The sequence below is a fragment of the Vigna radiata genome, chromosome 5, assembly GCF_000741045.1.
Source record: "Vigna radiata var. radiata cultivar VC1973A chromosome 5, Vradiata_ver6, whole genome shotgun sequence".
NCBI classification, from domain to species: domain Eukaryota; kingdom Viridiplantae; phylum Streptophyta; class Magnoliopsida; order Fabales; family Fabaceae; genus Vigna; species Vigna radiata.
Window position 1 is genome coordinate 24437065 of NC_028355.1, and position 15500 is coordinate 24452564.

At 33.4% G+C, this 15500-nt stretch overlaps 2 protein-coding genes across 2 annotated transcripts; one reads left to right on the forward strand and one right to left on the reverse strand.

The window, feature by feature from the left end:
- Positions 1 to 712: 712 nt before the first annotated feature.
- Positions 713 to 10161, forward strand: LOC106761912. The gene is made up of 17 exons (XM_014645529.2): positions 713 to 1074; positions 1200 to 1337; positions 1441 to 1522; positions 1720 to 1796; positions 1994 to 2094; positions 2428 to 2557; positions 2795 to 2911; positions 3002 to 3084; positions 3664 to 3730; positions 3963 to 4041; positions 4243 to 4334; positions 4696 to 4839; positions 4927 to 4951; positions 8792 to 9085; positions 9191 to 9486; positions 9576 to 9716; positions 9797 to 10161. The coding sequence occupies exons 1-17, from the start codon at positions 964 to 966 to the stop codon at positions 9914 to 9916; spliced, it is 2097 nt and encodes a 698-aa protein (XP_014501015.1). The 5' UTR covers positions 713 to 963; the 3' UTR covers positions 9917 to 10161.
- Positions 10162 to 11598: 1437 nt separating this feature from the next.
- Positions 11599 to 13532, reverse strand: LOC106760510. Its single transcript, XM_014643936.2, has 4 exons — positions 13309 to 13532; positions 13062 to 13199; positions 12547 to 12740; positions 11599 to 12446 (listed from the first exon to the last, which is right to left on the reverse strand). The coding sequence occupies exons 1-4, from the start codon at positions 13424 to 13426 to the stop codon at positions 11643 to 11645; spliced, it is 1254 nt and encodes a 417-aa protein (XP_014499422.1). The 5' UTR covers positions 13427 to 13532; the 3' UTR covers positions 11599 to 11642.
- Positions 13533 to 15500: the final 1968 nt, after the last annotated feature.

The following is a 15500-nucleotide window of genomic DNA, read 5'->3' on the forward strand; positions in this document are numbered from 1 at the left end:
CGTAAAATTATTTTCTTATGGCCTGTGCTGTATAAATATACACATTTCCATATTTAATGAATGAAAGTGATAGATTTACATATATACAATAAGATACATAAAATAAAAAATGTATGATTATCATATTTGGAATCCTGATAAGAACCAAAAGTTGGATCACAAGGCGATAAGGTTGAAGTGCAAATTGACAAAAAATGGAATCAGAACAAAGTCTTGCATGTCTGTCACCTGTATTTTCTTTTGTGGGGTAGCCAGAAGACTAATCAGGCTCCAAAATAGCTACTCTAATATTTATGTCCTTTCCTCCCTTAATTCTTACCTAATTACCAATTACCAAGATTACCTAATTCAGAAAGGATTTACAAAGCCATTTTCCCACCACTTTAGTTTATATTTTATACAAGTGTTTCTTGTGCAATATTTTTTAAAAACAGTAATCATTATGAATTTCCTTTTGACATGTGATCATGAATCACTTGACGGTTTGGTGAAAATGAATAGACTTTTTTTTTCTTAAATAGTTATTCATATATTTGGTCCTTCAAGAAAGACTGCAAAACACATATTAAATGGCAGATTTTCTTTTATTAGAAGGCAGTAACCTAAAAGGCAATGAATTGAATAGTTGTTGAAGGAGATGTAGTAGGTAGAAAAGTCTAAAATGGGACAATGACATGGTGGAAGCGTAGTTGTAGAGTTGTAGTTAGTGTTAGTACTCAACAAACAATCCCAAGGGACTCAGTCTGCTAGCTGCCACGCTGTTAAAGACATTCAACAACAGCATAAGCATATTCCTAGCTTCCTAAGCTTTTTTTGCGTTCGCATCTTAGGGAGAAACGAAGTCAAAACTCTCACCACCGCAAACCAAACTCAACCATCGAGTTTTGGAGTGACACCCTTTTGTTTTCTTCAAACACTCAGTAGTAGTTTGACGGAGAATACTATCACTGCACCTAAAATCGAATGGCTGATCCGCAACCGTTGCTGCTCAACGATTCGGAGCCAACTCAATTCCAGAACACCAGACCCACCCGAATCGCCTCCCTTGACGTCTTCCGCGGCCTCTCTGTTTTTGTATCCGATTCCTTCACTCTTTCTTTCTTTTGCTTTTTAGACAAATTAACAAGAAAAAGGTCTTATTTTTTTTTTTTTTTTTTTTCTGTGAACTGAAAAAAGGCTTTCCCTTTGTTGAATTTCAGCTTATGATACTGGTGGATTACGGGGGTTCCCTCTTTCCCATCATAGCTCATGCCCCCTGGAATGGGATTCACCTGGCTGATCTCGTCATGCCATTTTTTCTCTTCATTGCTGGAATTTCTCTTGCACTCGTTTATAAGGTGCCTATTCCCATGCCACTCCTGTTCGCATAACGTTTTCTGATCAATCCAATTAATTAAAGCCTCTTTTTTTTTTTTTTTTCTTTTCCCCGCAATACGTCAGAGAAGGCCGCAGAGAACACAAGCTACATGCAAAGCTTTCGCTAGAGCAGTCAAACTATTTGTTCTTGGTGTTGTTCTTCAAGGTAATATCTTTTCACTCACTCTTTTGTGTCCACGCTGTCATGATACCGTATTCTTCAATAAAATTGTTTCATGTTATGACTGCACAAAACCGTGTTGGTGAACTTCAACTATGTTCACCTAACTTTGCCGTACTTCACAACTGTTTTTTCTGCCGTTCTAGTTTCTTCACCTAATAAACATTGTCTATTCATTTCAGGTGGCTATTTTCACGGTATAACTTCCTTGACTTTTGGTGTTGACCTTGAAAGAATTCGGTGGTTGGGAATTTTACAGGTAAAATCATCCATAACACGATCCCCTGTGAGTTGTTGATTACTTTTATACTGAAAGTTGATAGTTCAAAGAAATGTATCTGATGTAGTTGTGATGTATGACTCTACCTCGTCACTAATGGTTGATATCCGTACTTTTTTTTTATGCATATTATTTGAGGTCGCTAACGAATTTGATATGATGATCTATGAATCCAGAGGATATCTATTGGATACATTGTTGCAGCTTTATGCGAGATTTGGCTTCCACCTCCTCGATTGAAAGATATAAATTTCGTCAAAAATTACTACTGGCATGGGTAAGGTTTTCATGTCATAACTATTAAATTTGAGAGCCTAATATGTCGATATCTGATTGCCCCGTTAATCAAGATCGTCTCTGAATCAAAACCATCCTTGATAAGTATAATTTCAGGCACCCATTGCTGCAATATGATGTTGAAAAGTAAAATTTAACAACCGGGCACTTTCCAAATTTAAAAGTCTCAACCCACAGATTTTAGTAGAAAATTAAAGTTAAATGGCAGGATTAGTCCATTTAACATATCATGAAGTTGCCAAGTTATATTTATCTAGTACATCCAGTGTATTCGTACTCATTTTCTCATCTTTGTACAAATATTTTTATGCAGGTTTGTTGTAGTAATATTGCTGGCACTTTACTCGGGATTACTGTATGGTCTATATGTTCCAGATTGGCAGTTTGATGTATCAGCCTCGACCTCTTCGTTGCCTCCTATTGGTGGTGGTGATATTTACACGGTGATAGTAGACTCAGCACCCTTCATTTCTCACTTTCCTATCTTCTGTTTGCTTCAATTTTTGCTTTGAATTTGATTTCATGAATTCTTTTCAAATTTTACTGGTTAGATAGCTGTCCTGTGCTTATTAATTCTCAAAAATCTCACCTGCTTATTCTTGTTTAAAATTCTTATTGTATACTGGTGGTGGAATTCAAAATATGTAGTTATGCTTACAATGTTCTCAACCCAATATCAGGTCAATTGTTCAGTGAGAGGCGATCTTGGACCTGCTTGTAATTCAGCAGGAATGATTGATCGCTACATACTTGGTCTAGGCCATCTGTATAGAAAACCAGTTTACAGAAATCTTAGGGTATGTTATTGTTGATTCCGTTTCTTTTTTGTTCAAGGCTTTACAGCATAATGTGACATGTTAATTCCTTGTTGATGTTCTAACTTCCAGGAGTGCAATATGTCTAAGGGTCAAGTTTCAGATAGGTCACCTTCATGGTGTCATGCTCCTTTTGACCCAGAAGGCATTTTAAGGTGATAAGTATAAATTGCTAATATTTCCCTGTGACTCTATCAGTTAAAGTCCTCCTATATAGAGTTTCCTTTTTATCTTATGAAGTTCAGAGACAATTATGCTCTGTGCAACTGGAGGCATCTTTTGCATTTTGTGGCATCTTTCAATACCATAAACATTTTTTCCACTAGTGTTTTCAAGGTTTCTATCTTTTAGGGAAGACCAAGTTGTGATGTGCTTTCAGATGATATTCATCTATAGGCATTTATTCTTTTGGAGTAGTCATTCTTACCTGACTGACGCCAAGTTTCTGTTACTGTTATTAGCTTTCTATATCAGTTCCTTCTACTGTATTCTAGTTTCTGTTGTTTGAAAAACTAGTAGGTTTTCTTCCTATAGAACAAATTGTAGATGTTGATAATCTACATACTTATTCCTGGTTCTCACGTTCTTTACAGATTTTTTACTGATAGTATGGCAAGAAAATATTCATAGAACAGCAAATTATATAGATAGGTCGTAGGTTTTTTGTTAGTATTCGAGTTACATTGACTGGTAGTGATAGATGATAGTCTATAATTATCTTCACGTGTTCACAGCTCCATAACAGCAGCAGTTTCATGCATAATTGGACTTCAATATGGTCACGTTCTTGCCCACCTACAGGTGAGATCAGCATCAATTTTCCAAACCTCAATAGGCTGTAAAATTTAGTGTTCTCAATGAGTTCTTTAAAAATTAACTATGATCTGATAGTGCACGTCCCTTTGTAGATTGTTTTGGTCATTAAATCATCTACACAAAAGTACCGTAAATTGTGGATTTGGTTTCTTGGTTGGTTGTTTGGTAGTGTGCTTAGTCAACTGACCTTTTTCTTTTATGTATGCTTGACAAGTAGGACCACAAAGAACGCCTATACAACTGGATGTGTTTTTCCCTTTCCCTTTTGGCTCTTGGATTGTTCCTGGCCTTAACAGGTCCGTGCTGTAAACCGTGTGTGGGAATCTTCTGTTCGTGGAACGCACACTAGAAGTTATTTACTAATAATAAGTCGCGTATTCTCTCTTCATAATCATATTTGTTCGGGTTTTTATCAAATCAACTTCTTTCTATGTTCGTTGATGCCATAGAAAGTTTATATTGATCTTTCTTTTACCCTTTTTACCTTGTGTTTTCAGGCATTCCAATAAATAAAGCTCTGTACACCGTCAGTTATATGCTACTAACTTCTGCAGCTTCTGGTCTCACATTCATTGCTTTATATTACCTGGTGAGTACCAGAGAAAACTATACAGAGACAGACAGTTCCTGTTTTATTTACTGGGTACTATGTTAGCATGCAGATTAAACCCATGATCTCTGCAATTTTTCAAACTTTTGACCCCACTATATATCCCGTCCCTAATGGCTTACATATTACTCGGAGTACCCCTCATATCATTGATCAAGTTTAATTCTTGGCTCGAGTGTTCTTTGTTCGTCATTACCTTCCATTACATTATTCCTGCCGCATGCATCGTGTTTTGCAACATACATTTTTTTCCCTAGCTAGTTCCATTTTCTGATCAGGGTTGTCATGTTCTCTTTGAAGCCCAATATGATTATATCGTTATACATTTACCCTTCTGTAGGTAGATGTTCATGGCCAGAGGCGTTTGACAGCGGTGTTGGAGTGGATGGGAAAACACTCTTTGAGTATATTTGTCCTTGTATCTTCAAACATGGCCGTGATTGCTATTCAAGGATTTTATTGGAGTAAACCCGAAAACAACATTGTAAGATACCTTTGCATGCTGCTGTTTTAGGCTAGAAAATGTTCTCTCCCCCCTATCAAAATTTGACTATTCTTTTACACCTTGCAGATAAACTGGATTGTGACACGTTTCGACCGCACATAACGTCCTTGTATTGAACTGGTGTTAGATTTTGATGCCTTGCCTTTCATGGTGTACATAAAGTAAAACCAGGAAAAGAAGGAAGAAGCAAACAATGCAAAACAACACCATAGCATGGCAGAAAAAGGTTGCTTGAAGGTTTGGAATTTTGCACGACATCAACTGTATATTTTCCTAAAGAACCACCATGCAAGTACGGCTGTCCGAAAAGGAATACTGAATATCTCTTTCAATCCTTTCATGTGCTCGAAAGTAAAGAGCACACCTTAATCAACATCTCATGACCAGTTGCTTCTACGAAGTGACAAAGACCTTAGTTCTAAACATTCTTTCTATTTTGTTGATTCAATAACTTATATTTTTCTTTCCAAACAAATTTAAACAAATGTGAAGTGGTATTTTCTAATGCGTAAAAGGTTGCGAACAACTATGTTTAGCATCAACCAACTCCCTTAAGCAACCAATCACACAATGACACATATGATGATGTTCAAATGTTGTCAAAAAATGTTGTCTATCCTTCATTAAAGATGTCGTGTCTTTGCCATCAACTTTTCTTGTTTTCTTTTACAGAAGCTGTTGACATTACATGTCACCAAATAATAAGTATACGACACTAGTTATAAGCTAAAATTAGCTTACATATAAGTTAAAAGAAAGTTAAAAAATTATAAGAGAAACTTCTATAAATTATTGTGTGTATAGAGTAGTTTTAGTATGTAGGAATTATTATTTATTTATTATATTTATATTTTTCTCGTGTATCTATCTTTATGGAAAGACTTAACATACCCAAAATATACATAAGAGCATCTAAGTTGAAATCTAAAGGAAAAACTTCTTTTAACAACACTTTTTTAACAACATTTTGACAACATATCGTGACAGTTTGTGATTTGTTCGTTTTAAATATTTTTTAAACATAAATTTAAATAGACCAATAAAATAATGACACGTGTCCCATTGTAAAAAAAGTTATCAAAAAAGTGTTGTCAAAATATCATTGTCTGAAAGAAAAATTCACAAGTTTCTCTTACTTTTATTTAAACAGCTAAGCATGACACTCTTGCAAGTTTCGTTTTAAGAACGAATGTTGTAAATATTTACATTTTTATAATTTGTTATTTGAATTTCAAATTTTAAATTTTAAATTTAAAGGATGATCACTTAAGAATTTAATTTGATCAATAATTTTCTTTATCATTATGACATGATGACATGATACACCAACTTCTTCCCATGTTTTTTTTTATAAAATATAATTCTTAAATTTAATACCATTCTTAAGATGCTCTACTTAGATACTTCTCTTTGCTTCTTAGTTGTACCAATCTCTCATATGGATGAAAGATATCTGCAGGAATTTGCTTCATTTATACATAAATCAATTATGATGACATTCTTATAAACTCTTTTATATATGCCATTATAATTAATGATGAATGTTTTTCTTAATAATAATAATAATAATAATAATTTAAAACTTTAAAACTTTAATTAAAAGAGCTTTACTTTGTTATTTAAATTGTTTTGTTCCTTGACATCGACAGAGAAGTGATTGGGTGGAGAATGGCATGCAGGTCTATTGTGTGCCAGCTAGTGTCACATGAAGTGATCTTTTTGTATAATATGCTTTTGATCATATAATAATATTCTCTCTACTGCTTCACCCTTTCACTTTTCTACACTTCTTCTACTGCCATAATGACATTACTGGTATATTTGACCGGTCAAAAAACAATATTAAAAAATTAATGATAAAATTAACAAAATAATTATAATTAATGTGCAATCCTCTTTAATCAACACAAAAACATATTTCTTATCATCTTTATAACACTTTTTGGTGGCTTGCTTTAGTTTCAAACTTTGGTAAAAGGTAAATATAGTTTCGTGTGGATAAAAAAAATCAATATAAATGAGGAAAAAAAGTTACATTCACACACGTGACGATAAATATACTCTAAAAATATAAATAAATTTATCCAAGTGTAACTTGGTTGGGTGAAAAGAATGCACGAATGATTTTATTATATAGACTCTGAAAATGCACAGACAGGGACCACTTTAACAAAAGCAGATTTAATGTTTTGAAATTTATTTTTTGCAATGAAAATTAAAAATACGGACGATGGAATTATACTCTAATGATGAAGTTTTAAAATAATTATGTAATGATGCGGTGTGGTGAAAGTATATCCTAAGCAGGCCTGAATTCTGAGTTTGAGAATTAGATTAACGTAATGGAGAGTGGAAGCAATGTTTTGTGAAAAGAATCTTTAATTTAATCAGCTTTCCTTTAAACAAAGTTATTTAAGTTGAGAAGAAAAAATAGCATGTTAATTTTAAATAAACATATAATTGGTTAGGGCAGAAAGAATCAGATGTAATGATAAAAAGTATTAAAATAGTCTATTTTTCTTTTAAATTACTTAAATGGATAATTTTAATAAAAATATCTTCAAGTCATATTAGCTTCTAGGTAAAGTTTTTGAAAACTGTTTTAAACATACGATCAAGGTCAATTGTATAATGTTTAATACATTGTTTATGGATGTGAAGTTATTTTTAACTCTAAATATTTTTTGTTCCTTCAAATTGTTGAAAAAATATTTACATTAAATTTATGTAAAAATCAATTTAATGTTTCAGATATTAATGATATGATAAAAACCGTATCTTTATCTTAAATCATATATATAGATTTTAGAGTAAGTTTTTATTAATAATGATTTAATTATAATCCAATTGATAATAATTCTATTTTACATTTAAATTGTTTAATATTAGAGTTAATTGTCTTAATCATTGACCGATTCATTTGATTCCTCGATTATTTAATTTTATTTTAGTTTGTGAAATTAAGGTTATAAGTTTTTTAAATTCATTACGTCTAACTAAATTGTTTGTTACTGTTTATCACTTCATTTTGTTTAGGGTTTATATCTATAAAAGTGATTCTGATGACAAAGTTAGTAAATATTCGACAAACTGTAATAAATGTGTATTAAATGTAACTAATTTATATTTTATAATTTTTGAAATAAATTTTGACTTAATGTTAACTTAATTAAAGTTTAAATAGTAATGATCTTACTTTAACTTAAGTTAATCATTATTGATCTTAATTGTTGCTTAAAACCGCTAGATACTTATTATCTTACCTTTATGATTAGTTGAATCATGGTTGTAAACTGAGAAGAGAAGCATAAAATACTAGTGGTTTTGTTTTTGTGTGACTAAGACCTTATAGCATTTGGTCTAAGAGTGATGGATTAATAATATTATAAAAGTAAATATTATTTAAGCAATGTTTAGTTGTAAATGCATATGATAATGATGATGGTTTTGTAGTGGATGGAAATGAGATAGTTTTGAACGTTAAAGAAAGGAAAGAGATGGTGGTGAGTGGGGATGATTGGTCCTGAAAGCAGTTGTTGTTGTTGTTGTACGTTATGAGAGGGACCACAGTGGAAAGCAGAAGAAATGATGAGGAACATTTTGGTGAAATTGAAATTGGAATTGCGTGAATAAAAAAAGAATAAATGAGAGAAAGATGACCGTTGTGGTAGGGGTTGCATTGCATGCCAGGCTGACAGAAGAAGATGAGATGAGGCCTACCTCTGTGCTGTGGCTACCCATTTAGATGATTAGCGCTCACATGCTCCTGCTCTGCACCCTGTCCCACACCCTCTTTCCATCTCTTCCTTTTCTTCTTCTATTTATTATATTATACCCAAATTACCCTTTTCTCTTTTCCTTATAACCCACCAACCCAACCTTAATATCATTCTTCTTCTTCATCATCATCTTTTCACATAACCTCTTTCTTCTCTCTCTCTCACAATGTCCAAAGAACTCACCGAAGAGGGTCAACAAAGGAAGGACTACTTCGACCCTCCTCCCGCCCCTCTCATCGACCTCGCCGAGATTAAGCTCTGGTCCTTCTACAGAGCCCTCATCGCCGAGTTCATCGCCACCCTCCTCTTCCTCTATGTCACCGTCGCCACCGTCATCGGTCACAAGAAACAGACCGGTCCTTGTGATGGCGTTGGCCTTCTCGGCATAGCTTGGGCCTTCGGTGGCATGATTTTCGTTCTCGTTTACTGCACCGCCGGCATTTCTGGTAAACACCTACCCTTACTCTTACCCTAACCCAACCCACCGCTTCTGTTTCTCTTTTGTTCTTTTCTCTTCTACGGTTTCTGACTTCTTATCAACGCAAACACAGGTGGACACATAAACCCAGCGGTCACTTTTGGCCTTTTCCTGGCGCGCAAGGTCTCGCTCATCCGTGCTGTTCTCTACATTGTAGCACAGTGCCTTGGTGCTATCAGCGGCGTCGGGTTGGTCAAGGCCTTCATGAAGCACCCCTACAACTCCCTCGGCGGCGGTGCCAACTCCGTCAGTTCTGGCTACTCCAAAGGCACTGCTCTCGGTGCCGAGATTATCGGCACATTTGTGCTTGTCTACACCGTTTTCTCTGCCACCGACCCTAAGAGAAGCGCGCGTGACTCTCATGTCCCCGTACGTTCTTCTTCACTCTTTTCTCGTTCCTCACTCACGGACCATGGGTCTATGTAGCTTTTTTAGTAATAAAAGAATGTCTTGTGCAGGTGTTGGCTCCATTGCCCATTGGGTTCGCCGTTTTCATAGTTCACTTGGCTACCATACCCATTACCGGTACCGGGATTAACCCGGCCAGGAGCTTCGGAGCTGCTGTCATCTACAACAATGGCAAAGTTTGGGATGACCATGTGAGAATCTAGCCCGACGTGTATGCATGGTTGTGGTATTTTGATTTGTAACTGATAATGTGTGGTGTATTTGGTTGCAGTGGATCTTTTGGGTTGGACCGTTCGTGGGAGCGTTGGCGGCGGCGGCATACCACCAGTACATACTGAGAGCAGCGGCTATCAAGGCGTTGGGGTCGTTCCGGAGCAACCCCACGAACTAGTTGCTGACGGAAAAGAGGAGAGAGATAGTGTAGAGGAAGTTTAATTGGTGTTTGCAGCATTCATGATTTGTTATTCGGTTGATGTGTGTGTATGTGATGATGACCCATTCGTCTTTTCCTTTGTAATTTACTATTTATTTATTTTTATCATTGTTACTATTTCTTTCGTTTGTTTGTTTGTATGAGATGAGATCATATTATGACCGTTATTTAATTTTAAATTTATATTTCCGCTGTTTTCTTTACCCACCGTGCATGGCATGGGATGAGTAATGTTGTCCCTCCTCGTCTTTTGCAACATAAATTTGTTGTTCCTTTTTTACCTCGTATTTTGTCCGTTTCGTAATGTAATGTGATTTCAACTGGATCGCATCCAATGAATTTGATTAAAAGTGAATATACTAAAGTTTAACAACATAATTTAATACATTTAAATACGAGTTTTCTAGATGTAAAGTTAAAGTGTAGGGCAGAAGAGTGAGATGGCACGCACTTTGATTTGAGGTATGGTAATGGTAGAAATGGGGTACACATGGAAAGTGTTCACAGCTTTTGACATTCTCTTCTCTTCTCACAACATCACGTGCCTCCACCTAGTCTGCCTGCTCTCGCACCAACAAAAAGAAAGCGGTAAAGTAAAACTGAAATGATTGCCAATAACTAATGCGTTATTAATACAACTGCAAACTTATTTAACTGAAGATTCTGGACATGTGGTGTTAGATTTATTATGTATTTATCCTTCCAATTACCTAAATATTTATTATATTTAAAACAAATAATTATCTATCTATTTAACATTTTGTTCATGACATCAATTTTTAGTCTCTAAAAATTTGAATTCATATGATTAATTGGTATAAACGGCCCACCAATTTTCAGAAAGAGTTTATTTTTTAACTTACGCAATCATTCTCAACTAATAGAAAATTATTATGTATGATTTTTTAGAAAAAATAAGAAAGGCTTATGGTTACGCTTATAATTTAAAAGTTAATTACATTGTAAATATGTATAATATTATTTTTAAAGATAAACTCCCAGCATCGTCAGACCTGATTTAATTTCAGATATAAAATCTTATTCTTCTCGTAATTCATTGCTTTTGGAATCACTTTTGAGAACTCTGATATTGTTTTTGTTGTTAATTTTACAGCAAAGGAAAGGAAGGTGGTTTTACTTTGCTTTGAGCTCAAACTTCTATAGACCTGAGTCTGCTTTCAGAAATCTGTCGATATTACTCTGTTTCTAAAGCTTTCCTTTCGGTTATCTGTTTTTGAGCATTTTCTTTCATTATGTGTTTCTATTGTTCCTTTTGTAAGGAGGATTTCTTCTGTCACGGCACAGCACAGTTTCAAGGGCCAATTAGTTCAAAGAGAAATGACGTACAATAAATATGTTTCAAAGGAATCGGTTGGCATTAGCATTTTGTGATTACGAATTAAGAATAAAGGAAAAAGACATGCATAAATTTTACAGGACTAAAATATGTATGCAGAGATACAAAAATTAAAACTGATGATCAACAGCACTATCGTTGGCATAAATAGAAACAAGTAATTAAAGTTCAAACCCAGTGGAGAGGGTGCATCTCTGTAATACCGTGTGTCAGTAGTATGTGTTCATATAATTAATAACTAAACAAGAAAACATTGCTCTTCATGCATTTATTCAGCAACCTATTCAACCTTTAAGCATTGAAAAACTCATTAAGAAACGAATTTGCTCAACATAACAGTTCATCTACCAACGATTTGATGGCCAAATTATCAACGTTGGATTTGATAGATAGCATGCTTTTGTTAAGTTCTTCTGACTTGAGTTCGAGCTCTCTCAAACGACCTCTGATCTCAGGAATTCGTGCTTTGATATCAGCAACCTCTTGTTCTTTCTGAGCCAAAGTTTCCAACTCTTGTCGTAGCTCCTCTTTTATTGTCTCCACTTCGTGACCAGAGTAATCCTTTTCCGCCTCTACCACCTGCTGCTTATTAACGAGTTCAATGTTTTCGGCCAGTTCGTCGAGGGCGCTACGCAACCATGCAATGTCAAGTTCAGCAGATTCCACATCCTTAAGAATGGCCAACAATTCCTTCACTTTGGAGCTGCTCAGTTGAATCAACGAGGAGGAGTGTAACTCTTGCACCACAAAGCACACACACTCGACGTAGTACGAGCGCATCACCACTGATTCCAAGTGACAACTGGCTCCTATGTCCCCATACCTGTCAAAGATAGATTGCAGAATGGAAACAAAACTTTCTTTTACTTTGTATCTTCCAACTTGAAGACGGGGTTCTGAACTCACGGACTCCGTCTCTGCTTCATCGTTTAAATTTGCTTCATTTCCACGTGGAATACCAGAGAAAGTAGAACCTACGGATCCGCCAGCTGAAATATTAAGACCCAATTCTTCAGTGTGGTCAACATGGTGGGTTACTGGAACAACTTTACGAGATGTTTTTTTTTCGTCGTGAGTTGTTGTCATTGAGTTGGCAACATGATCCCTTGGTTGGTCTTTGAGATAGGAAGGCTGCAAAAGAAGCACATGCAAGACATGACATGAGTTTGTGTCGCTCTTTCTTAGCTCAAAGATTACAAGGCATGAAATGGGACAAAAGAGTGACCACTACCTTTACAACTGGATCTTGTTTCTGTCCAGAAATTGGCTCAGAGGGAACGTGCTCGTTTTTCTCTCTCAAAACCTTTTTCTTCTCGGATAGGTAAATTGCTCCAACTTTTGAGGCAGGAACAGTGTCAAGAACGGGGGGTTCTGGTTTAGAACCCAGCTTACTTTTCCTGTCTAACTTTAACGGAGGAGGGGCACCTGCAAATGGACAAGAATCACAAACATATTATTCATCGCCATGTGAGAGATCTTCATCAAGTCATCAAGGACAAACTCTTGTATACCTCTAAAATTACCCTAATCCCTGTACAACTAGTTTCGTATTTTTCAGTCATATCAAATGCTAATGTTTTGTCAAAGAAACAGACTCATTAAATAGTCAAACAATATAGTTATAATTCACACAACTTTAAGTTAAACCAGAGCGATGTTTTTGCATACTATCATTAAAAGATTGAATACAACGGTACTGAAATTAAAAAATTCCTGAGGTTTGAAGCTGAGAGCGAAAGAGGGTACCTGAATCTGATAATCTTTTGTAACAATTGTCATCACACTCGTGGTAAGGATTGGATGCTTTAGGACAAGCTGAGTAAATTCGTTTTTGCTTATCAACCTTTTTACCAAGCTGACCGTCTGTCACACTTCGACCATAACCTTAGGATGCAAAATTTACAAGGTTTGAGATATTAGCATCTAGGCAAAACTAAATTTAACAGATGCTGTTATGATGCATAAGAGCAGAAGAAAAAGAAAAGTAATTAACCTGAATTAATCTTGTTTTTACTTGTGTGTGTGGTGATCTTGGTTTGGTTGGTGGATTGAGAGCAAGCTTGAGTGCATTGATGGTAAGGATTAGAGCGATTGGCACAGTTGGATGCCATCTGCTAAACAAAAAAGAACCACAAAACAACGATAATCGAAGGAAGCGTCTATTTATTGATTGGTCAGTTCGTAAGAAAGTTTTGGACATTCTTTGTTTGACCAAATTAAATTCCATAATTACGTGTATTGATTTTTGAATAAGTTGGGTTGTGATGAAATTCCAAAGTCTTGTCTTCTAGACACTCGCGCGCCAAAAACGACCATTTTTAGATGCTTCCTAATTTAATTATAATTTTAATCTCTAAACATTGAGTTTAAAAATTCTAAGCATTTTTATGTTTGAGAAAATTATCAAAAATGAAAATTAAGAGTTTCATAAGTTTATTTTCCAAGAAACCTCTTTAATTTTGACAATTCTTAATTCGAACAAATGTTTTAAAATTCAAAGAATATGAAATATTTTAACCAAACAAAAAAAACAATTTCTTTTTTAACCAGTATTATTTTTTTAACTCTTTCAACATTTTTTAAAATAACAATTTTGTCTTGTTTAAAACCAACAGACATGTTTTCATCTAAAAATATATCAAATGATATTTCATAAAAAGGTAATTATAAAAATAAATACAAAATAATTTTTGTAATTTTATAATAAGTGGTTTTTATTTATTTTGTAGGTAAAACTTTTAATTACATATAATTATTTTAGTTCCATGATAAATTGATAAAAACTTGTATAAACAAAAAAGTTATTAATATTGTACATATTAAATTTTATATGAGAAAAAGATTATATTTCCTTTAAATTCATCTGTTATATTTCATTGTTGATTTAATACGTATATAAATGCTCTGTAATGGAATGATTTCTTATTTTTATTTTTGCAACCTTACATAGCTTATTGATATACGCAATGGTCATGCAAAGATATTTAAAATATTAAAACCTATTTACACCTAATTTGGACCTTTAAATTCATATAACGACTGAATGACCTAACCTTCCGTTTTTCTCAACTGTCTTCCCCTTTTGTGTGTTTAATAGAGTTTGTTGAAAAAAAAAATATATTTATATATAAAATGAGAGTTCGTTGAGAAAAAAAAAAACATAAAGTGATATTCACTTAACTGTCATCAATAGCAACATGCAATAAATTATAGATAATGTCTTGTATTTTTCTTTGATAATAAACATATATACTTTATTTTTTTAATGCTGAAAGACATATTTGTTTTAAATTACCCATTAAATGTCTTTATACTGACATATATAATTTTTTTTCATCTCTTTTCATGAAAAATGAATAAATATATGTATTTACTATTTTATTATTCTAAATACTAATTAAATATTTTTTATAAAAAAATTACATCTTTATCGTAGCATTACCAAGTATTTAATGTAAAATATTTACTTTTTCTAGTGTCAAATATACAAAAACATTATGATATTTTAACTATTAAATAAAAATAAATAAATAAAGACCAAATAACAATCAAAAAAATAAATACAATAAAATATGCACTCTTCACAGATTACAAAACTAAAAATAAAATAAATTTACATAAATTTCTTAAATTGCATAAATTTTTTCTTACATTCAATCATCTTATATCATTTAAGAATCAATATAAAAATTAATTTAAATATTTATTTTACGTTTTTATGTGACTTTTAAAAAAAGCTATAACTAACAAGTTTTAAATAAGATTAAATATATGAATATTACTTAATGGATTTCGAATTAGAACATTATTGTCTATCAAAGTCGATAATTTATTCAGTTTTTCATTAATATTTTCTTATACCACAAATGAAAATTTATGTTTCTATCACTTTCAATAAAAACAATTTAAATATTTATTTTTCTTTTCATCTTTTAAATACACAACTATAACTATAAGTACTTTGTAAAAATTTAAAAATGACAAATATAGACAATTATAACTATGAAATCAGATGTGCATAACTTTTTAACAAAATTAAAAGTTTTTTATACTATATTGGTGGAAAGTAATGTTTTGTCAAATGAGCCCGTCAGTTTTCACTAATAACATTAATAAAAAGTTGTTTTTATATTTTTTACTATTTTATTTTGTAAATAACCTCTTTTAGACTAAAACATCTATTTA